Source organism: Schistocerca piceifrons, chromosome 2, assembly GCF_021461385.2.
Source record: "Schistocerca piceifrons isolate TAMUIC-IGC-003096 chromosome 2, iqSchPice1.1, whole genome shotgun sequence".
Lineage (NCBI taxonomy): Eukaryota > Metazoa > Arthropoda > Insecta > Orthoptera > Acrididae > Schistocerca > Schistocerca piceifrons.
In genome coordinates this window covers 892,025,386-892,051,370 of record NC_060139.1, presented here as the reverse complement: position 1 = coordinate 892,051,370, position 25,985 = coordinate 892,025,386, and the positions used below count along the sequence as shown (strand labels likewise).

The 25,985-nt window shown below is 41.1% G+C and overlaps 1 protein-coding gene across 1 annotated transcript in view; it reads right to left on the bottom strand.

The window, feature by feature from the left end:
• The window catches only part of LOC124777392, a 102,881-nt gene that overhangs the window by 35,599 nt on the left and 41,297 nt on the right, over positions 1-25,985 (bottom strand). The window contains exons 2-4 of the mRNA XM_047252784.1: positions 25,512-25,684; positions 14,826-14,953; positions 2,571-2,746 (exon numbers count right to left, since the gene is read on the bottom strand). Of these exons, the coding sequence (XP_047108740.1) occupies positions 2,571-2,746; positions 14,826-14,953; positions 25,512-25,684 (477 nt within the window). The remainder of the gene's footprint in view (positions 1-2,570; positions 2,747-14,825; positions 14,954-25,511; positions 25,685-25,985) is intronic.

Sequence of the window (25,985 nt, the reverse complement as noted above, 5' to 3'; positions counted from 1 at the left end):
CAAAATGCAATACTTATGCTGTCGGAAGATATGCTGATGAACACCTGAAGAAGTCAGTGGCGCATTTGTTTGGTGTAGGCACATACCTTAGCCTTCTCTTACATCAGTCTCAAAACTTGGGTGTTCTAAATAGCATCAAAAATGTTTTAATTTTCACTTCGTTTTAAAGGTTGTCCCCTTTCTTTCCCGATTTTCTGAAAAGAAGTTTGCCAGGCAAGGCAAATAATGTTTTTATTGCTAAACCCATATAAACATTTAGAGTTTCTCTCTTAAGCATTTCGTTTGTCTACGCATATCTTTTTCTGTCTTCCTACCAACATGTATTCCGCCGTTACGCCAAAACGTCGGTAAAACTGAAGCTCAACAGAACTTACTCAGCTCGAAGTATGATTTAAAGGTCACTTCAAAAAACGAAGAATGTTCTCCGCTTCTGAGAGGCTCCTCTAGTTTTATTCATCCTAAATCGGAGAACGTTCTTTGTTCTGAGCTACTACCCGAACCATTTTAGTGACGCTGAGAACATCCTCGGGTGAAATATATTTTTCGATTCGATCATTCATGCGAAATTGAGCATGTTGTCCGAAATTTCATGTGTAAAGTATGTCTCCATTTTCTTCATACGACCCTCTATTTTACGCCACCACCTCAGCTCTCTCATCTGCACTCTTGTAATTTTTCTTCGCCCATAATCTCCCACCCTTTGTCGTCTTATTCATTGTTTTAGCACTCACAAAGAGCTGTAATTTTGCAGGTTCTTCACCGTTGCCACCGTCAAATGCTCCAACAGCATAACTGTCACTTACACCATCGTCGACTCTGCCGCTAGCAGCGCTGCTATCTCAACACCAACACCATCACCAGCCCCAGTACCACGTCGCGCCACATCGCCCGCACAGTTGCCGGTGCCAGGAGTTCCAACCACATCCACCACCATTGTACTGTCATCACCTTCGCCGTAAACATACGTTAATGTCCTTTTACAAAGACCAAGAAAACGAAACTGAGCAGATAAATCCTCGCCATTCCAAATAAAACCAAATCACAAAAGATTTTACTAAATTCATAGACGTGAAATCAATAATTCCTCTCAATTATTGTCTTCCAGTCTACCCATCTCCACTTCTCAGTTAACTTCTCTAAGCACTCATACCTTCATGCCCATTGCCCAACAGAATATTCATACTTTTGTCCCATCACACTGTCAGCATGTCTCACTGTAACTTGCCGTGAACCAATAACCCACATCCTTTATCCATGGCAGGTGTGGAGTACTGAACCGAGACTCCCCACACAATAACCAGATATGGAGTAGCAGTAGGGCTCCTCGAAAACATCTACAAATCATGTTCAAACATCGTATAGAACATTTTATCCTGAGCATGTATTTTACCACCCTAACAGTCACCTGTGCTACTGCCTGTATCTGTCTGAATCATCCTATACCATATAATTTCCTTGCTCGCATCGATCAGTACCTCTCCACACCTGTATATCGCCATCGGTTCCTATGATGAACTTACCTGTGGGTGTCAGATCTTCACTTCCCATCAGAAGGCCTAGTCCACTTCCTAGAAACACCTATCCCTAAAATGTCTCCCCGCCAGCCTTTTCAGATATAGCTACAGAAGTTTTTCATCCAACTGGAAGCAATCACGATTCAGTTTAATTTTCCATCCTAATCCATATTTTCCCCTCCATAGCTATCCCACAATAACCCACCTAAAATAACCCAAGAACTATGCCACAAGAGCTGGCATGTATATTGGAGCTCACCCATTCCCAAATAGGAAACCAGCTTTTCACCGTCCATAGTAACAATATATCTCGTACACTAGTCCCTTCGATAGCCCCATACGTTTACCACTCGAGAGACAGCTGTTTCCCTTTCGCTCGCAACTTCCATCAAATACGCGCTATGTTACGGACTGATTTAAATACATCGATCATAGCAAGAAATATAAGAACCATGGCAATTTGCTTCCTCCATTCTGTTGACATCTTCCCCGTTTTTGTTTAATCCTCATCAATGCTTAGACTTTTCCTTCATCTGTTGAGTTTAAAATGAACTCTGGCCTCTTTTTCTCGCCGAATTGGTGCCGTTATTTGGGCTAGAGGTGCTACTACACGGTATTAGCGTAATTTCTCCTAGAGATGACTCGTTTTTGTCCCTCATAATGTGAAGACATACTCAGTTCTCGTGCCAGGTGCCAGAGATTTTGCCACATCATTGTTGCCACAAATAATATAAACTTTTTCTAGTCGAAGCAGTAACAACATTCATTATGATGGTTTGCTCCGCTTGTCTGCTGCATAATATGTGGCCCACTTTAGACAAAAGACGAACCACAAAATCAAAGATTAAAAGGAATCTGAAAACTTTGTAAATTACTAGTCTGTGTAATCACCTCCTTCACTTTTTTCTATCAGTCCTAGTTGTTTACTCCACACTGTATTAAATCATCACAGTAGTTTATAGAACATTTATGAATATTTCAATGGAAAAAAGTGAAATAAACATTAACAAAACATAGTGAGTTCGAAAAAAGATTTGAATGTATACTGGCTTATACCTGAATATAAAGTACCCGGGCCTCTCCTTTTCTTCTTCTGTCTCGTAGTACGCTGTCTGTTTGCTGACGGATTGCATGTCGTGTACCCATCCGCTCAATTTCGTGTGTAGCATGTCTTTCACACGTTCCGCATGCTTAATCCAGCCGTGGAGTTTCTGCTCACTCATGTGGTTACCCTGAGACACACAAGAAATAATTCATGTTACTTGCATAATATTCACAAGCATCAGCCAGTCTTAATTTACAGTTACAAGTACCACATCATATAACACTGAAATTACTGCCGGAGCATGAGTGTAGTCATTTAGTTCTGTGCAGGCATTAAGACATTAATGCAGAGTAGGTGCCTAGCGGTGTCATGTTAAATACATACAATTCTCAAACTACGCCATCAGATAAGAGAGCTGCAGATATTTCTGAGTAGTTAACAATACAAACGTATGAATACATGAATGCGTACTCTCGTGGCAATATGTCTGACCGAAATGCTCTGGGGCTGGCAGCTGCTTCAAGCTCGTCCACGTAGAGCCACTTGGAGGAACTGGGACTCTCGTGAGATTCTGTTAAAACTTTTGAACGATTTTGATAAAGAAAATCATCAGCTTCTGAGGAATCTGAATACATGTTGCTATCGTTTACAAACGTAACGGTAGACACCAACCGCTCCACATCAGAAAAATTATCTTAATTAAATGTGCGCAGATGAAATGTCAGTTTGAATCAAAATTTGGCTGTTTCGCGACTGCTCGATTTTGTCTAAAATTTCCGTTTGTTGCTCGTCATCTAACATTAGGGTCGTCTATATCTGAACATGTCTCGAATGTTGCAGATTGGAAGGAATGCAGCACAGTTTATTGACCTAATGAGTTTCATATGGGGAAAAATGTGCCTGTCCCACTTGTTCTAGCTGATGTTAACAGAGAAACCAAATCAGAGAAGATATCTCGAAATATCTCCGTTGGATGTAAAGAGAAGACCGTGGAATGATTAGGGTTTCAAGCCTCAGTCTGTAAACATGGAACCCTTACAGGATCACTTTCTTGTCCGTCTGTCTGTCCGACTGTTAAGAATCTTATTTGCTAGAAACGGGTGGACGCGTCAAGTTGAAATTCATGTCGCATATTAATGTCCATGGTGTCTATGATATTTCAAAATGTTAAGATTCTAAGTCACTCAAATCAAAAGATACAGCCATTTGTATTACATGTTTTGATAAACATAACTCATCAAGCCCTGAAGGGTGCTTCCCGTTGATCTAGAACCATTACATATGGTAAGAAGCAATATTTCGCAATAAGTTTAAAGGTAAAAAATCCGAAAATTGTTCATCTGTAATTATATAACATGAAAACGTGAAAAATTACATATATGTCATTTTTTATCAGTCTGTCTATTTGTCTGTCCGTTTGTTAGCACCCTTTTTCTATAACAGCTTTATGTCTATGTACTTTTGGCGACGTAAAAATTGTAAGCTTGTAAGTCAGTGCAGTCGAAAGATACGGTAATTTATGTCAAATATTTTGAAACTCGAAAACTCGCTAATCAGAATCCTTAGGATGCTCCCCGTTGGCTTATAATCATGCAACTTGGCAAGAACGAAGTAGTCCAGTACAAGTAAAGGAAAAACCTATTTTAATTATATCAAATAAAAGTTATCTTTCACCATTTGGACATACGGTGCATTCATCATCCGTAAAAAGTATATCACATAAACATTACTGCATGCAAACCAAAAATATAGGTTGCCGTAATGTTTTAGTAGGTACATCTAAATGTATTATTAAATCTAATCTCTGTACGTAGATAAACTGAAGTCCCCTGCTCGCTTGTTTTTCTATGTTCGGGCTAGGCTGAGGAACTACTTTAGAAATTCTGACATGGTCTTGGTATTCCCAGGACCGATATCTTGCCAGTATCGGTACCGACGACAGGCAACAATCGTTCGGATTCTCAGTTCCCAGGATGTATCAATTGTACGTATACACAATTAAGTCTGTGCAAAACCCTTGGTCTGCGAGTCCCTCTCACAGCTGCCCAATTTTTTTATTTACACTAAGAACGCCCAGTATGTTGTGCTGTAAGGTGAGTGTTTATCAGACACTAGGGTGTCGTCAGGAGCGTCCGAGGGAAGTGTGACAGAACTGCTCTTGCTCTGTATATGGGGTGTCCCAAATCTTCGGTGTCATTTTGAAACAGTGATAATGGTTCCAAAACTGATTGATATTGAGACAGAGAACCAAAGGTCAAAAATGCATAATTGTTGTGCTACAGTGTTGCTTATAGTAATTTTACTAAGCAACTACCTGCAGTCTCCATGCATGTACTACAATAATGCCTGCAGCTGCCATATTCTGGCAGAGACCCCATGATGTGTCTGTTGAGCACTGGAACATGTAGCAGGTGATGAACAGTGTACGTCCCTCACCACTAAACAGACTTATTGTGCACAACGTGGCTTAGAGCATGTGTGTCATGTGACCAAGGAATGCATCACACCGACCCATTAACCTCTGCCGCAAGCACACAATTATTCCTGATGTCAGTTGTCCACTGCATCAGGCAGCTTGTGATGTGCTCGTGGTGAGGTGTGTTACTGTGTACAGGGCATGACATGTGGTCCGAGAGGGAATATTACTTGTCACAAGACTCAGCAGACATGCATTTAATGCATAGTGTAGCAAGATTTATTGCCTGTAAAGCAACAAGAATGAACTGAGAGCTCTTTCTCAACAGGTGTCATCCTAACTGGCAGATGTTTACTTCTGTAGATACTAGCTTATGAGAGATGGGCTCATTCACGCCACAAAGAGCGAGCCAACGTTCTTACCAAAAATATATCTTAGCACCAGACTTTGAAGAGATGGTGTTGGATCGTGTGGCCGACCACCCAACAATCAGCACCTGTCAATTTACCCATGAAATGTACACTTCGACGGATAGAGTGTAGAGTACTGGTGGAAGAGATATTAAATCTCTATCATAAAGAAAGTATGCAAGCAATGGGACAAACTGCTTTTGAACCCCACGTCCACTTCTGTCAATGGATTTACTGTGCTGTAGGGCCAAACTTTGTACTGATAATCCTGTTCGTGGATGAGGCCCCTTTCACCCATGATGGTGTTTTCAACCACACTCATTGTTGGATTGCAATGGGGAGCTTCTATTTCATGGCCAGAGCGATCGCTGGATCTCACAACCCTGGATGTCTTTCTCTGGGGTTACATCAAGATGTTGGCGTATGAAACACCTGTGGATGTCGCTGAAGACCTGCTTGCCAGGGTCGAAGCTGCCTGTCCCCTCATACCACATTGTTGCTCATGCACGAGACTACCACGGCGAGTGTGGCCGCCTCACGTTTAAATATGTAGCTTTTGTCATATACACAGACTCAGTTTGAGTTTTAACAAGTTTCTACACAGTTGTTTCCTTGCCCCAGCTGTTCATAGCAATGAACTGAGACAAGACTCTAAAGACAATAGCGTGGTTGACTCCATTCCATCATGGTAAAAGCTGGGACGATACAGGAATAACTGGTGAGGATATGCTGACATCACTCCGAAACTTTGATCGCAGAGACAGCATTGTACACATCAAAGATCACGAAAAGGTAGTCTGAATGCAGCCATCTGGAATTTGGAGTTGTTCAACAGTCCTTTAATCATACATCCCAAGCAAGCCTCTTGTGGCGGAGAGGAAACCGGGTTTACATTGACTCCAGATGTGTACAGATACTATTACAATGGTTGATCAATAGAGAAATGTTTTGTAATAAAATTTTTGTAATTATTTACATATTTCCGACAAAATTTTTTACGGTTCTTTTGTTATGTATAGTTATTTAACAAGTGACATCTACCTTTTTGGATAATTGGAGAGATGATTTTCGAAGTCTGCAATACATCGCTCAAAACGTACCCGATCAGCAGTTGCTTGCAGCCAGCAGATTCCAATTCGTGCTTATCTATACACAGCATAATCTCATTCATTTAATACTTGAATTTTTTCTTCTTTCGAGAAATAAACCCAGTTTTGCTGCTTTGGCTCCATGCTTGGTATGTAATGATAGTAGTACCAAATGAGAGAAGCAGGTTCAGACATGTACCAACACGCTGAAAACCTTTCGTAATACGTTATTTGAAAGCAAAGTTATTGGTGAGAGAAGAAACATAATGAGCTGGTATTTGAATTCCTTTGATGTGCACGCTGCGTGGCTGAAGGGGCTTATAAATAGCCCCGCGGAGGGGACCCAAGTCTTATTCTCTCTCCGATTGCTAGCCAGCACTGAAGTCGAAATTAAACGCTCGTGTGATAACGGTGATGATGATGGTGAGTTTAGTAAGCGTCCATACACATTGGATAACAATTATGACACCACAGAGTTGTCACTCTTTACCGACAATGGTGTGATGTCATTCATCATGAGCAACTTGGCAGAGGGTGAAAGTAAATATAACTATTTAAATAGTGAACCACTGTTTGTGCTTTTGTTTGTGAGTTATTCTTGCGGTCTTTACTTCTTCCTTTCTAGATGCGATCAGCCTTGACTCGCTGTGGGATCTGAACCCAGTGGTTAAAGATGATGGTAAACCTTGAGGAATGGCTTCGATTGTTCAGGAGCAGATATGTGACTACTATTATTTTCATTATTCTGCAATATTAATTTTTCGTTGTTACCGTTGAGATGTTCTTGATTGTAGATGCACCCAATCACAATATCGGTTTTCTGACAGAACCACCAGCTATTGGTGGTAGCACACACAGACACATACATAAACACATACACACACATAAAACTAAAAATGAATATATATATATATATATATATATATATATATATATATATAATAATGATGATAAATTCTAAAATCTACTCTCTCTCTCTTTCTCTTTTTCACACACACACACACACACAAACACACACACATACACACACACACACACACACACACACGCACACCTCTCTGAGAGATTCAAAACAACTGCCAGTGACATCTTCAACAGTTCCACTGTCCGCCATCTGGTTTTCACACCTTCAACTGTTCCACTGTCCGCCATTTTGTTTTAACAGCTGGTAAACAGTGACAGTGGCAACTCAATATACAGAACTAGATAGTGAAGAAGATGACAAAAAGAGAAAACATAAGTGAAACATAATGTAAATAGACACACACACAAAATTATTAATTTCAAGCATGGCCATAAAAGTTTAGAGATCGTAATTTTTGCGTAAATATTTTGCCTACATTAAGTTGTACACGGTTGCACATGACAAACTATAAAGAGAAACAGACACTGTAAAAACATAATACAGCAGGAAAACCACACCATGTGGTAAGAAGGTCTGAATACATAATTTTATGTGCTCTTCAGAAATCTGTATTTACTATTTAGAAACTAATATTTACATGTATTTAAACAATAAAGAATATTCCTTATGTTCAACAGCCATAAAATAAAAAACCCACTGATAATGCTGCAACTGCAGTCATAGATGTCTGGGTCAAAAAACAAAATTGGGTTTTGCTAAAGATGGACACCAGCCAAAAACATATGTTGTTCTTAAAGCAAACACGGACCAAGGAGCTTCACATCAAGATGATTACCTACTGGTGCATTTGCATCTGTGTTGTCTTCTGGGTTTGTCCATATTCTCTCAGACACATCTCCCCCACCCCCAACGAGTGAGGTGGCACAGTGGTTAGCACACTGGACTCTTGTTCGGGAGGATGACAGTTTGATCCCATGTCTGGCCATCCCGATTTAGGTTTTCCGTGGTGTCCCTAAATTGCTCCAGGCAAATGCCGGGATGGTTCCTTTCCGGCTGACTTCCTTCCCTGTAGTTCCCTAATCTGATGAGACCGATTACCTTTCTGGTTGGTCTCCTCCCCCATAAAACCCAACCCCACATTCCCCTACCGACGCCACATGCCTCCACCAATACTCATGCTGGATACGCTCTTACTGACCAACATGCCTGTTGATGATCTGTTGCTGGAAGCGTATCCATCGATGAACACAACAATGACTTTTTGTGTAAGTATCCAGAATTTATTAATATTATTAATGAGCAGATACGATTTTTATATTCCTAAATCACTAGATACTTATCAACTGTCTTTTTATCTTCTTCTTCTGTGCAGGTTTATTAGGAGGTGGTCTTACGCAACAACCCAAACTTCTCGCTGGCTGCCATCATCGCTGCAGCTGCCTTCAAACTGACAGGCAGACTCTCTCTCCCAGAGACTGGCCCTTTAATTACCTCTGCCCTATGCTTTCACTATAGCACTACACCCTCCCCAGCAAGGTTCTTCCAACAGGTGCACGCTACAACTGCATGTGGTTGTAGCAATGCTGTATGTGCATGGCCCGTCTCCCATGGTCTGGGCCACGATCTCCATGCCCATACTGTTATGGATCACCTAGTAAGTCCTGAAGCTCCTTTAGACTACTTAATTATTGATGGCGCTTTTAATGATCGATGGCACTTTTGCAGACAGGATCTCACTTGTGTGAAACGATATTTTGAACGCTAGTAACCGAGATCCTGCCACTTTTCTTAATGCTTGTCTGACAGTTCTTTAAGGGGAGCTCCCTGGATAGGTCTGGAATACACAGTATCGCACCTTAAGTTCAAAGCAGTTCTCTGCTGTGAGCTTATACATCCCCGAAAGAGAACGTGGTGTTGAGGAGTAGAGCATTGTCCAAGTCTGGGGAGAAGTGAGGTGACATTATGGAATGAGTCGATCCCAGAGTGGTTCGGAAATTTTACCAAGAGAGTCAAACTGGGTAATTTTTCTGAGATTCAGGAAAGCGGTTCTGGTAAGACGCTCAGCTATATTCTCTACCTACACTTGTATTCATACGTTTTTGATCCACTTATTGCGGCATCCATTTACATCTCTCTTCCAAGGGATATATTTTTTAAAAATAAGCATGCATTAATGTCCAAAATCTTGATGAGAGCGATTTAAATTGGACTGCATGGTCGCTTGTTGCTAGCTATAGGGATTGCGTTATACATGCAGGGCATCAGATATGTACCAAACATCAGATGTCCACTTGCATTATAATTTCCAGTCCACTCAATCCCCCATAGAACTCCACTTTCTTCGAAAGATAGGTAGAGCCACAAGTATTTCATTTACGTATATGGACTGGACGTGAGTAAGCCAGAAGAAGAAGACGAACATGAGCACACTGTATGGAACAACAACAATGAAGTCGAGCTTAAAGTAGCTGGAGCAGACTTCTTTTGCGAATTATTCAATACGTTCCAGACATATAGATCTGCTGCCAATCTCTGAAACTGGTAAGAAACACTACATTTGGATCAAATGCATGTCACATCTACTTTTCTCCCAAATGAAAACAAAACTGGTCCAACACATTTTTGCTGTAGGTATCTCAAGTCGTTTACCAGGATTGGCTATACTGAAAGACACTTCATTGATTGATGGAGCTGGGAATGTGTGCAATTGATTATAAAGGATAAATATTTACTGACGTTTAAGAATGACTCTCACTAAGAGCTTTGTTTCTTCTTCGTTTACGTCGATTTAAAGCTGAAATAAAGATTGTTCTATCACGACGACAAACGGTTAATCTGTTTAGATGGGTTTGGGACGCTCCTGTATGCAGACTATTTGCTGGAGTAAATGAGTGTGTTTATTTATTTGTAAATAGTTGGTGCATGCAACTGGGTCTGTGTGGAATAATTTGATTAACCATTAGTCGTATCAGTATATATTTTGTGTGTAACATGTGCACACTATATATATATATATATATATATATATATATATATATATATCCCTGAAAGGTACTATTTTCTATACATGTGTGTGTGTGTGTGTGTGTGTGTGTGTGTGTGTGTGTGTGTGTGTGTGCGTGTGTGTGTGTGTGTGTGTGCACACGCGAGTGCATGTGTATTTTTTTGTGCTGCCATTTCTGTTGCTCTTGAAAGTATGTATACACTGATTTTTTCTCTCTCTCACAATTAGTAACAAGCGTTTTGTACATATTGTAAATTAAAAGAAATTACCTTATTCATAAAAAACGTGTATATTGTAATAGATATATATCAACTACGAAATTAAAAAAATGTTGGGTATATCACAATTATGAGAAGAATGGAAAGTAAAATAATGTGAGTTGCTTTCAGAAGACAGCTTTCCTTCTTTTCATTTTTTAATGAAGTACTTCATCTAAGACTGTCAGTTATATATTGATGACAGGTGTCAGAAGAAAAAGAAATCATTCTTGAACGTAATATTTTTTTATTTACATGTATACATGCATATTAATGCGCATTATTGTCCAAACATTTGATACTGATATACCCTGAGTTCGGATTGCGTTGTATTTACTCTAATCAGGCAAATACGCATTGGTATGCCATCAGTTCGTTCAGGTTCCATGAGTTTTCACTTACAGGTTCAACTTGTATAGATAGCGGTATATGTGAAGTATGTGTACTTATACACTAATCTAGCTCATCCAGCTTCACTTTGTTAGTGCACAAACAGCTAATAAAGTCACGGCATGCTGCTCCATTTTATTGTCAACAGCAACAGAATTTGTCTGAGATGTTCATTTATGCAGAATATGTGTCTCGTAAATTAAATACACTTGACTGTTTGTTGTATATGGCTACTCTGTGATTTCTTGAGTCGAGCATTGCCTTTCCATATACGTCCACTAGTGCTGCAACACACTTTAACATTCCAACATTAATTGATGTAAGCAATGGACTGTACTCATCAGTCAATTTTCGTCCGATGCATCCGATCATACCACACAAGTAGTCTGATTCTACCCACATACAGTGCACTTTAGTAACAATTCACAGCACATTCTCTATATCGGATAGCTTAACAGTCTTTGTCTGGCGCCAGTACTACATTCACATGCTTTCAACTACTTGCTGTTAAATTGTACTCATTAACAAACAGAAACAGCAGCAGCATTCTGCTGGTAGTAGTACGAGCAGCAGGATTAGTGCTGTGACTGTAATGCCACACTGCAAGTAACAAAGACAGTATATATATATATATATATATATATATATATATATATATATATATATATATATAGAGAGAGAGAGAGAGAGAGAGAGAGAGAGGGTGGCCCATCTGAAGTTTGGGATGAGATTATCTCGAAAACTATACATCGCGAAAAAATAGTGGGTAAGACAAGTTCGTAAGTTCAAAGGGGGACATCATATGATACTACACGTGACCTCCAGATCCCGCCCCCTTGGGTGGGGCAAGGGTCAACTTTTAAATCTGAAATGGAAACACCCATTTTTATTGCAGATCCAGATTCTCCATAACAAAAGTAATCAAGTTTTGTCTCAAACCTTTTTAAACCATTGACAGATGACGCTGAAATCGAGAAAAAAGTAAAATTGGAGAGGAGCTCTGATTTATTTAGCATTATCTGAGAAAGACGCATCAAATCGATAAAAAATGTGCACCAGTTCTTTCGTTACGCCTAATTAAACTATTTTTGTACAAAATGTTCTGCATCCTACTTTAAGCGTCACAACGACATAGACGTAGCAGAATGATGTTCCCATAGGGTGCTTCATTAGTGTGACTCCCCTAGCCTCTCACATGTTGGGGTGCTTCATTAGTGTAAAGTCCTTGCCTCTCACAATTTGGGTTGCTTAATTAATGAAATTAATCACGAAGAAATTGTTCAAAATTATCCCTATTTCCTTCAATGCATTAAGTCAATTGTGTGCGAAAGTTGTCCACAGTTTTGAGCAGCACATCCCTGGTATGGCTGCACACGCTCTGCGAATGCCTTGCTCCACATCGTTTCGTGTTGTGGGCTGTCTTTCATAAACAATATATTTTAAATAACGCCACAAGAAGATATCAGGGGATGTTAGATCGGGTGAACGTGGAGGCTACTGACTTGGTCCACAGCGTCCTATCCACCGACCAGAGTACCATAAGTTTAAAATGGTCCGCACATTTTCAGCATAATGGCGGTCTGTTCCATCCTGTTGGAACCACATTCATTGTCTAGTTTCTAAATCAACATCTTCCATTAGCTCCAACAAATCATCACGGAGAAGTTGTAAATAAGGTTCCTCAGTGATATTTCGGTCAAAAAACTACTGTCCTATCAAGCAACCGTTTAAAATTCCACACCAGACCATTAACGAACGTTTGTGTTGATTGTCAGCGGGTCGGTGCCAGTGTGGATTGACAGGGAACGAATAGTGACAATCATGACGATTTAATTCGCCATTGTTTATGAATCTGGCTTCATCGCTGAACATAACGTATCTAAAAAAGTCATTTTCACCTCTTATCATTTCCAGGACCCATTGGCAGAAATGCACGCGTATTGACATATCATTCGGCGTTAATGCCTGTGTCAGTGTGATGTGATACGCATGTTATTTATGTGCCTTCAAAATCCTCAAAACAGTTGCTTTCGGTATTGCAGTTTGTCTCTGCATCACACGACTACTAATTTCGGGATCCAGTAGAACATAGGCGAGAACGGTAAGGATACGAGCGTCATTTTCGTCTTATTTGCGATGACGAGGTGGACGGTGTATGTATCCATTTCGAGCTCGCTGAGTGCAATTTCGAATAATGTTCTCGCTTGGATGTCGCCTGTTTGGGAAACGATCCGCATAGAATTGCGCAGCTGCAGCGTAATTGTTACTGCTGTCACCAAAAATTAACATCATATCAACAGTCTCTGTAGGAGGATAGTGAGTCATGTTTCGCTAAAGAATAATTTAATTTCATCAGTTGATGTTTACGGTTCACAGTCTGAAAGTGAAGTAACGTCTGATCGCATTGCACCGACCTTTATACTGGGCCGTAGTTTGCAGTTGGGCCACGATAGCGCCACAGTCAGGTGATTAATGCAATTGTGAAGAGTTCCCTAACGAGATTTTAATACCATTCCGCCTCCCTCGATCAAAAACTGTGGCGCGTAGGATACATTTTGTAAAAAAAGTAGCTCAATTTGGCCTCATGAAAGAATTGGTGCACGTTTTGTACCGATTTGATGCGTCCTTCTCGGATCATTCTAAATAAATCGGAGTTCTTCCTCAGTTTTATTGTCTCACCCACTATTTTTACCCAATGTATAGTTTTGGAGATAATCTCATCCTAAACTTCAGATGAACCACTCCGTATATACACCTTCGTATAAATGCCAGTTATTACTCTGGATACCGGCAGGTGACATAAAATTATGGCTGACCGAGCGGTAATTAGAGATTGATACTAAAAATATAAATGTCGTGTGACTAGGGCCTCCCATCGGGTAGACAGTTCGCCGGGTGCAAGTCTTTCGAGTTGACGCCACTTCGGCGACTTGGGCTTCGATGGGGATGAAATGATGATGATTAGGACTACACAACACCCAGTGCCTGAGCGGAGAAAATCCCCACCCAGCCGGGAATCGAACCCGGGCCCTTGGGATTGACATTCTGTGGCGCTGACCACTCAGCTACCTTTTTCTTTTTTTTTGTTTTTGGAATAAATGGACTTTGATTTATGAATTCTATCAGTGTGAATGAGAAACATAACATATAGTCATGTTCTAGCCATTGTAGATTAATAAACTATTGTTCTTTCATTTTCCGCTCATGGTCTTCCCATATCATCACCTCGTCTGCATGTTACGATTTTCATGTCTCCTGATGTTGAACCTTGGCGATTTTTCCTTATGATATTGTCCATGACAGCATCCATGTCAGTGCGTAGAACTATTTATGTGCTACCTTATTAAATATTGCAGTTTGCTGGCTATGTAATCTCAGACCCCCTCCCTTCCTCCTTCTGAGTACACATCCCGAATAAGGAAAGATGCAGATGGTGACATAAAATGTCAGACATAGAATGTAGGTCAGTCTCCACTAAGGATATAACTAACAGGCTTAGACTTATAAAGTAGAATCTGACGCAAATTTTACGAAATCTGTTAAGGAAGTTGAGATAAAACAGGAAAAAATAAAGACAGGTACGATTTTCTTCCCTATACTTAACCATTCCGAGCTTAGGTTCTCTGTGTCATAACCCCACAAGGCTCACCGAGGTAGAAGTGGGTTCAGAGCTCTTGCAGAGGGTTGACATCAGAGCTAGAGAAACAAAGAGAGCTACAGTGTGAACCAGATAAACTAGGAAACAGACTCCGAGAACTGACCAGGCGGTGTGTGTCATTTTCTCACTCCTGGTGCATACAACGTATCTAATAAGAGTAGGAAACAACATCACTTACCACATGTTCGAATGCGAGGGGAACCAATAGCTGTGAGACGTGCGCCACACCAAATGAAACTAGCAGCGCGAAGTCTCGCCAGTAGTTGGAGAGGCGTTCTCGGTAAACCGCCTCCAGGGCTCGTAATTCTGGACAAGAGGGGAGACGACACACTAGTGAACAGTCCAGTAGGTCAGATTTCTGTAGGGAGCACATCTTTCACTTTCTGCCTTCACCAGCTCACAGAGCTTATGTAAGTAGATTTAAATTTTTCGAGACTAGATCAATATACACGGACAGTATTCGTAGGAGTTACCGCATGGATACGTTGACCAGACGTTGGAAAGGTCGTACTCCAGTGACACATTTAAAGAGCACATCATACAGAGTGAGAGGAGTACCTTAACTTAACGTAGATTCAGCCTCGTACGTCCTTTCTACACGGCCTAAGAGGAGAAGTATCACCCTATTTGAAGAAATGAAAATATACAATTGTTTCAAAAATCACCCATACGACTTGCTCAACAATCAGGCTGATTTAACAAATAAGAGATTTTAAGTAATCTGCAGTGAGTTTTATGATAGAAGGTAACATACATGAGGACACGTAGTTTGCCTATTTTAGTTTGACTTAATGACAAGCATAGGATGAAAATATTCGTACAGAATCGTGAGTATGTTGGTTTTATAACATGAGTAGTCCTTATGGCGTTTCCAATAAGTTGTATTGTTTGATATGAAAACGAGGAACAATCATGAGCACTCCCACACACCTTTATATTTAGGATGCTGTTATTTTAACATAAGCAATTCAAGAAAAAATTGTAGCACATGTTTTGCTTCTGTAGCTGACAGAGCCCTTTTCCAGCTAAACATTATAAGGAGCATGGGAATGTGTGACTACAGATGTACATGCACATTACCTTAAATATTAATAGTACATGTTACAATTAGATGATAGTACACATAATGTTGTGTAATTTGTGGGAAGTATGCCATCACATATCTTTATCTCAATTTACTATAATTAGTTTATTTTAATTTTTTGTTATTTGTTCTTTGGGATGAGTTCATGTGCGATGGATGTTGTGAATGCGATTTATGCCTTTGTGATGTTAATATGCTACCATCTATACACATGTAAAATGATATTTGATATTATTACAGCCATGTTTTTATGAGCATCCAGGCTATTGTAAGTGTTTGAGGACATGTATGATATGTAATACTACGCCACATCATAAGAAATAAATTACTTATTTATGAACTTATATCACATGACTATGTCATAAAACAGAATGCCAAATTCTGATAACGAATGTAAACACGATATTAAGATACTTGCGCAAAAACTTCTACTGTGGGACGTACAATTGTTGATGAGAGCGAAGAAAAACAACTTGTGAATATGTTCCCCACCGACTGCCTCAATTGCCACGCAAACAGTGTACATGAAAAGTGATTTAATGAGATTCACGTTAATAATGTTAACATCAGTAACAGTAAATGTACTTTATGCCATTTTTACGATCCTCACGTCGTTTAATGCTGATGTAATCTCAAAGTTAGAAAACTCACCATACATATACGACAATGAGATGTATACAAAAATGGTTCAAATGGCTCTGAGCACTATGGGACTCAACTGCTGAGGTCGTAAGTCCCCTAGAACGTAGAACTACTTAAACCTAACTAACCTAAGGGCATCACACACATCCATGCCTGAGGCAGGATTCGAACCTGCGACCGTAGCGGTCGCGCGGTTCCAGACTCTAGCGCCTAGAACCGCTTGGACACTCCGGCCGGCAGATGTATACATATCAGACGATTCGTAAATTTTGATGTCTACTGAGGCACAATGTAAGTGATATGCTATTTTTAGCATCTTTATAGTACAGTATAACTACAATATGGATGGCATGATAGTGTCATTTTATAAATTCCCTCTGTCCTTTATTTTCCAGTTTTTGCAGTATGCCACTTGATACTGGGCAGAAGATCGAAACTGCAGTCGAAAAATAATTTTAACAGTCAATTGCAACTGTGATGTCTATTAAAAAATTTGTCTCCTCTTTTTTGACGTCTGTGCAATATTTTTCGAGTTTCACCCTTACGCAAGCTTATTTTAGTACAGAAAAGATGTTGTGAGTTCGTGGTGGCTATTGTGTGTTTCGAACGGCGCTGGAATTATTTAAGGGCAGATCACAAAAGAAAATGTCCAAAGGATGTGCACGTGCAGTTTATGGGCATCCTTCTGACTTTGTAAGAGGTCGAATCTTTGGCATAAGGGAGATGAGAGCTTCATACTGACGGATTACTCAGACATTCAGCTGCCAGGAAATGGTTGCAGAACGTGTAGTGACGAGTTGGGGTCAAGACAATAGGGTGGTGAGAAGATCACTAACCATACAGATTGACCGAATCTGGGTTGACATATGTAGGTGCCATGTACCATTTACCATTGACACATTACCACAGGCAGCACAATGTACAGCCAGAGTCAGCTGGGACACTGAGTGACATTCTGTGGTATTCAGTGCTGGGTGTCACTTTTGTCTGTGGCAGTCAGGTCGAAAATATTTTGTTCTCAGATGAAGCGGTGAGAGATCATGGGAAGCAGCGATCCTTGATGCATGCCTCTCCAGATCATGGAGTCAAACAGAGGTTAGGAAGCCTAGGGATCAAATCATGTGGAAGGCATATGGAACAATCTTTCGAAATTCCGAAAATTGTGCAGGGATACGGAAACCAAACTTTTATTCCAGATGGTTTGTGAAGTCTATGGTCCTCGAGATATACAATCAGAATCTCGGCAAAATATCATCCACGCATTTCTAATGGTTGTAATGGTAGTAAGGCGAGAACATTCGCACAGTTGGATTAAGGATTCTCACATTGAAGTTGGTGACATGTATATGTGAGAACTCAAGCTAAGAGATAAAGAAGATTGGGCAATGCTATATGAAGATTAGTTTGGTTTTAGCAAAGGTGTGAGGTGGCAGAATAAATGAAGGTCAGATTTTCACCTTACATGAGAGCCTTATACATCACAACGAGAAGGTGAATGTGACACCTAATGTAATTCGGCGGTTATCAGCAAATTTGCCTACCAGTATGTAATGCAAAAAGGGATGACAGTCAATCGATACTAATTAACACACTGTTCATATATAATGCATGTCTTTGATCGGAAGGTGGAACAAACAGCACAAGTCGTTTGAGTTTGAAAGCCAGAGGGACAAGGGCAGAAGCGAAGGCGTGCCACAGGTGTTACCACACAAACCACTTAAAGGGGTGGCAGGCAGAAAGTCAACGACCTGACCAGGTGACTCAGGTGAGAGAAACGGATGCAGCGGCACATCTGCAGGAGGGACAGAGAAAAAGCTTTAGAAGGCTGCATATCGGAATTCCAAAGGGATACGAAAAAAAACTAGTATTTCGATCACGTGTCCAGCGAGTGCGACACATGTGAAGGTCAATGTACTTCAGACGGCTATAATGGCCACAAAACGTCCGATTGGCGGACACGCACTAGAAAGGAGAAAAATACTGAAGTTTCGACGCAGTTTACTAGAAGGGACTTTGCAATTGGTAGAGAGCGTTTCCACAAAATAAGAGGAACGCTCCTGTTGGTCGAAAACGGCCGTGACGTGAAGAACGAATGAACCCAGGTGGGGGAGGCAGTTCGGCCATGAGTAAGACAAGAGAGACATTATTGTGAACTCTTCTCTGAACTGGCGTAAAGTGCAGAACAGAGCACTTAACGCTCTGTATTACGCAGAGAAGAGATTTGTGTGAACACTGTGTTCACAACGGCTGAAATCCGGCTAGAAATACTACTGTAGCAACGTTAGGCTCCAATTGTGAAGAAACTAACTAACCAGTTAGTTAACAGTTCTTGCGAAAACTGAGAGGGCACTATTATATGCACACTGCTCCAACCATGCGCGTGTATATCGCCACCTACAAAGACTAGGGCTAAGTACATGCTTTCTAGCATAACGAGAAACATAGGCAAAGTTTCTGCTGGACAGTTCAGCAAAGGTTTGATTAGTTTTACAGGAATTTCAGCGGAAGAGGGCGGCCTAGCAGACGGCAGCTTAAGGTAAACACCGCGTGCAAAGGCGAAAACTTGGTTCAAATGGCTCTGAGCACTATGGGACTTAACATGTGTGGTCATTAGTCCCCTAGAACTTAGAACTACTTAAACCTATCTAACCTAAGGACATCACACACATCGATGCCCGAGGCAGGATTCGAACCTGCGACCGTAGTGGTCGCGCGGCTCCGGACTGAGCGCCTAGAACCGCTCAACCACCGCGGTCGGCGCATCATTTTGAAAAATGGTTCTTACAAGCTTATTCGATATCATACTAACTCTATCAAACTGTTCATTGGCTTTCAGAGGACATCGAGAGAGGTCAGGAGGAAGGATACCACAGCAGTTTTCTGTGCGTTGTAGAGCTTGTCGCTCGGTAATAACACGTCTTCAAAAGTGTTCAAGTGAGTGTGAATTCCTAATGGACCAAACTGCTGAGACCATCGTTGCCTAGACCTACACACCAGTTAAGCTATCTTAAACTAATTTACACTAAGAACAACACACAAGCCCATGCCCGAGGGAGGGCTAGAACCTACAGCGGGATGGGTCGCGCAGTCCGTGATATGGCGCCTCGAACCACGCGGCCACTCGCCGCGGTTATCACATCTTGCGGCAAGTTTAGGGTAGGCCCAAAGTTAATCGTTTTCACTTCCAAGAATTTTTTTAGCATTTCATGCTTTGTTTATTTTTTCAATTAATTACAGTGGAAAACATTTTTAAAATCACAGCTTCTTCTTATAATCTACAAGGTATATGGGACCAACAGCTCAAAATGAAATGATTGGATGTTTAGGGAACAAACTTGAAAATAAGCTGCTAGAAAAAATTAGAGCATTACCATTTTTCGCCATCGTAATGGGCACTACACAGGATACGTCGAAGGTAGATCAGCTAAACATTGTTCAGAGATACGCAGTAATAATAAGATAGGAAAATGGACAGCCAATCGATAGGAAAGTAAAAGATTAATTTCTAGGCTTTTATGCTGTCATCAAAAATTGCGCAACAGATTTAGTCAGGCAGGTGATTAAGTTATTTTTAATTGACAAAAATGTTAATTAAAAGAAGTGTGTGGGTCACTATTATGATTGGTCCAATGTCAAGACTGGTGTTTATCACGGTGTACAAAAACAGATTGAGAATATTCAGCCAAATGAGGAGTATGTACATTGCGCCAGTCATAATTTGAATTTAGTCGTAAATGATGCCGTTAGCAGTTCTGAGGAAGGAGAGACTTTTTCGTAACAGTTCAAGACTTACATAATTTTTTCGGGAACAGCATTAAGCACTTGGAGCTACTGTCGAAATGCACTGTGGAATTAGAAGCCACTCTAAAAAATTAAATCTGTTTAGATGGTCTAGAAGAGTTAAAACGACATCTGCACTAAAACTTCTGTTTTTTTATGTACATAAGCAAGTCTTGATCAGAAATAGTACTGAAGAGTTCCAGTAAAGATAAGCGTAGCGCAGCAAAAAGTATTAAAACAGAAATACTAAATTTCGAGTTCGCACTCCTTTATGAATTCATGCAGCAAATATTAAATGACATCAGTTTCGCATTCAAAATTTTACAAAAACGCGAAATCGATTTAGACGAGGAACGTACAGTTTTAGCAGATGTTAAAACAAAATTGATATTTTATAGAAATGGCTTCGAATCATTTGAGTGCGAAGTCAATGAAAGTGCAAAAAAGTATGACGTAGATCCCAATTTTCACTAAAAACGGCAAAAAAAGTTAAAATATATTTTTATGAATTATGTTCAGACCACCCGTTTCGAAACAGTGAGGAAGTATTTAAATATACTATTTTCAAAAATATTCTAGACACAATAACAGCTCAGTTAAATATACGTTTTACCCTCATGAGTGCAGTCTATCAAATATTTAATTTTTTAACACCATCATTTTTGCTCAGTATAGGCGAAGTAACTTTATTACCACACAGTGATCAATTCCAAAGGACATATGCTGATATAACATCCGTCATTTTTCGCTTAAATTTATTGATACTTGTTACCTTGTTCTACCTAAACTGACTCCGACATCGACCGTTCACTAATTACGTAAGGAAATTAACTAAATACGCTATACTAGAATGCGACATTACGGAAGAATTTACAGCAATTTTAGTATTTTATACAACACTTGTCACTTCTGCAACATCCAGAGGATCATTCAGAAAATTAAAAACAGTGTGGGTCAACCTCAGCTCCGACATTTGGCACTCGACAATCGAAAACAAGGCCTCGTCAGGTCTAGATTTAACGGTACTTATTGATTATTTTGCAAAACCTAAAAGCGGAAATGATTTTAGAATATCCGACCTCGGTGGGCGTGTGGTTCTAGGCACTTCAGTCCGGAACCACGTGACTGCTACGGTCTCAGGTTCGAATCCTGCATGGATGTGTGTGATGTGCTTAGGTTAGTTAGATTTAAGTAGTGCTAAGTTCTAGGGAACTGATGAACTCAGATATTAAGTCCCATAGTGCTCAGAGCCATTTTTTTTAGAGTAAGTTGTTAAAATCAAATTGTCTACTTCGTTGTATTGTCTAACTATATTATTAACTACAGCCATGAAAACATGACCCCTGCCTCCGACGCTTACGGACAAGTGCCAATCGGAAATCGTTGCTCTAAACGAAATCGGGGTGATGGGTACGGGTCCTGAGCTAACAGCGCATTAGTTTAGCGAGACAGAGTTGCCGGCATTGACAACAGCCCGCCTTTCCGCACCTCCTTGCCATAACGGACGTGCAAGTCTTGACTCGACTGTTCCCATCGTGCTTCGTGCAAAGGGTGCATGTTTCCATGGACGAGAAATATTTCTTCGTTATTTATATTTTACTAGCTTCTGCCAGCGACTTCATAGTCCTAGTGTGGACCAACACTGAAAATTATCCCACTGAATCCTTTTATCGGTACAAAAATATCCTATATCATAACGCAGGTCGAACTCTATGTGCGGGTAAAATTTCATCCAAATCCATCCAGTAGTTTCTGCGTGAAAGCGTAACAAACAAAAATTCACATTTGTAATATTATTAGGAAATACGATTACATATTATATGCAGCGTTACACATAATAATTTACTTAGTAGTACGCAGCTTTGCCTTATTATGTCATACAGTGGGCATCAAGGAGCTTCGTAACGCCCGAGCGCGCAGTACTGTACAGCCGAGTGATAACCAGAACCCTCATACGCACAGGATGTTGAAAGCGAGGAAGGAGGTGGGTGGAATCGGTCCTGTCTGCCTCATACTCTAGTACTGACATGACGATATATACTGTAGCTCCAAAGAAATTTGTATAAGCAAGCACATTTAAATACAGAGACATGTAAACAGACAGAACACGGCGCTGCGGTCGGCAACGCCTATGTAACCATTTCATGAGTCTACTGTGAATACCAGGAATCCGGTAAAACATCAAACCTCCAACATCGCTGAGACCGGAAAAGGGTGCTGCAAGAACGGGACGAACGAAGACTCAAGAGAATCATTCAACGTGACAGAAGTTCAACCCTTCTGCAAATACACTACTGGCCATTAAAATTGCTATCCCACGAAGATTACGTGCTACAGACACGAAATTTAACCGAGAGGATCAAGATGCTGTGATATGCAAATCATTAGCTTTTCAGATCATTCACACAAGGTTGATGCCGGTGGCGACACCTTCAAAGTGCTGACATGAGGAAAGTTTCCAACCGATTTCTCATACACAAACAGCAGTTGACCGGCGTTGCCTGGTGAAACGTTGTTGGGATGCCTCGTGTAAGGAGGAGAAATGCGTACCATCACGTTTCCTACTTTGGTAAAAAACGGATTGTAGCCTATCGCGACTGCGGTTTATCGTATCTCGACATTTCAGCTCGCGTTGGTCGAGATCCAATGACTTTTAGCAGAATATGGAATCGGTGGGTTCAGGAGGGTAATATGGAACGCCGTGCTGGATCCCAACGACCTCGTATCACTAGCAGTCGAGAGACTATCAGCTCGGAGACCATGGCTGCAGTTACCCCTTACGCTTCATCACAGAAAGGAGCGCCCTAGATGGTGTACTCAACGACGAACCTTCGTGCACGAATGGCAAAACGTCATTTTTTCGTATGAATCCAGATTCTGTTTACAGCATCATGATGGTGGCATCTGTGTTTGGCGACATCGCGGTGAATACACATTGGAAGCGTGTATTCGTCATCGCCATACTGGCGTATCACCCGGCGTGATGGTATGGGGTGCCATTGGTTACATGTCTCGGTCACCTCTTGTTCGCATTTACGGCACTTTGAACAGTGGATCTTACATTTCAGACGTGTTACGACCCGTGGCTCTACCCTTTATTCGATCCCTGCGAACCCCTACATTTCAGCAGGATAATGCACGACCGCATGTTGCAGGTCCTGTCCGGACCTTTCTGGATACAGGAAATGTTCGACTGCTGCCTTGGCCAGCACATTCTCCAGATCTCTCACCAACTGAAAACGTCTGGTGAATGGTGGCCGAGCAACTGGCTCGCCACCATACACCATTCACTACTCTTGATGAACTGTGGTATCGTGTTGAACCTGCATGGGCAGCTGTACCTGTAGATGCCATCCAAGCTCTGTTTGACTCAATGCCCTGGCGTATCAAGGCCGTTATTATGGCCAGAGGTGGTTGTTCTGGGTTCTGATTTCTCAGGATTTATCCACCCAAATTGCGTGAAAATGTAATCACATGTCATTTCTAGTATAATATATTTGTCCAATGAATACCCGTTTATCGTCTGCATTTCTTCTTGGTGTAGCAATTTTAATGGCCGGTAGTGTAGCAGCAGATTTCAATACTGGGCCATCAGTAGGTGACAATGTGCGAATCATTCAATGGAACATCATCGATATGGGTTTTCGGAGCCAAAGGCCCACTCGTGGACCCTTGATGAGGCACTACACCAACCTTTACACCTCGACTGGGCCCTTCAACACCGACACTGGACTGTTGATGATTGGAAAATTGTCGCATCGTCGGACGAGTCTCATTTCAAATTGTACCGAGCAGATGAATGTGTACGGGTATGCAGACGACCTCTTAAATCCAGGGACCCCGCATGTCAACAGAGGACTGTTCAAGCTGGTGGAGGCTCTGTAATGATGTGGGGTGCGTGCAGTAGGAGTGATTTGGTCCCCTGATACGTCTAGATACGACTCTGACATGTGACATGTACTTAAGCATTCTGTCTGATAACCTGCATCCATTAATATCCATTGTGGATTCCGACAGACTAGGGCAATTGCAGCAGGAAAATGCGACACCCCACACATTCATAATTGCTATAGAGTGGCTCCAGAAATACTCTTGTGAGTTTAAACACTTCCGCTGACCAACAAACACGCCAGACGTGAACATTATTAGGCATATCTGGGATGCCTTGCAACTTGCAGTTCAGAAGGGGACTCCACCTTCTCGTACTCTTATGGATTAATGGACAGCCCTGCAGGATTCATGATGTCAGTTCCCTCCAGCACTATTTCAGACATTTGTCGAGTCAATGCCATGCCGTGTTGCGGCACTTCCGCGTGCTCTTAGGGGTCCAACACGTTGTTAGGCAGGTGTACCAGTTTCTTTAGCTGGCTCTCAGCACTATGCGATTTAACTTCTGAGGTCATCAGTCGCCTAGAACTTAGAACTAATTAAACCTAACTTAACTAAGGGCATCACACACATCCATGCCCTAGGCAGGACTCGAACCTGAGACCGGAGCGGCCACTCGGCTCCAGACTGTAGTGCCTAGAACCGCACGGCCACTACGGCCGGCGCTTTCTTTAGCTTTTCAGTGTGTAACTGACAGGGGCAAAGTGGTATCTGACAATACACACCTTCAAAGCAAGCTTCTTAATAAGTGACTTACTGATTTTACACCTCCTTCCCATTGTACCAATGAAGTTGTTTGGTGAATGTGTTTGTTGTCAAAAGAGTAACATCATCATCGTCATCGTCATCCACTCTTAAAGAAGAATTCAACGTCACTCAACTACTCTTCTCTACATTTACCAGGCCTTCTCTATGATTTCTCCAACTAAATCGGACTGTACAAATAATAGCACAAAGAAACACTTGTCGAATAGCGACACGTGACGATGCTTACCAGTCACAACTTTAACGAGCTTTGGCTTTTAAACGTTGCAATTGGATCGTCATTGTTTACTACTCCTGGTGGTGTCAGGCAGGAGCTACTGAGAAACAACAGGTACACGAGCGTTGAACAGCTGTGTGACTGCGCTTGTCAGAATTCTGGCGCAAATCTCCGCGCAGGATTGATAGCTTTGGCTCATATTTTGCATGTGTGCCTTTCCTTTCCTTAAAATATGAGAACGAGTTGTTGATATTCCCTCTTTAGATGCAATTGTTTGTCAGTAGATATTGTTTCTTTTCCACAATGTGGTTATTATTTAGTTCTAAGGCTTTTATTTCTATGCACTTTAATTAGGACACAGTTTTGACCCCTCTCAGAACCCCATTAGCATGTATTCATTAACTTAGACGAGATTTTCATTATAATATAACTTAATGAGCACATTATACTTTATTTAATAATATCATACTTCCAAATAAGATACTCACCAGTTTTGTTCAAGTCCCTCCGCAAAAAATCAGGTCGGTGATACTGCTCACATTGTCCCCTGGCGAGAATGGCTCTTGTGATGCGGCGAACAGCGTACAGTGACTGCGACAGGATAGGGCGCCTCAGATGATCAGTTTGTAGCGTTGTCACGTTCCATTCCATGTCGTAAAACCTACCAAAATAAAATGGAGTCAGCTGATGTAACAAACGATATTCGGAGACTTGACTGCATTTTGTAGAGTAGAAAAGTGAAAACTAAACTCAGCTTGCCCCTTATCCAGCTTATACGTTTCCCATTGATAGAGATCACCAGCTCATTAGAGATGAGTCAAGGCGTCAGACAGTTATTCTGGCGTAAATTATGACTGGTGTGTGAGTCTGCTGACATATTCTGATGAACTGTTGAAATACAAGAACTCCCATACAAATATTCAGCCAGAACTATGAAAAGACAAGCACGCCAGACCAGCTTT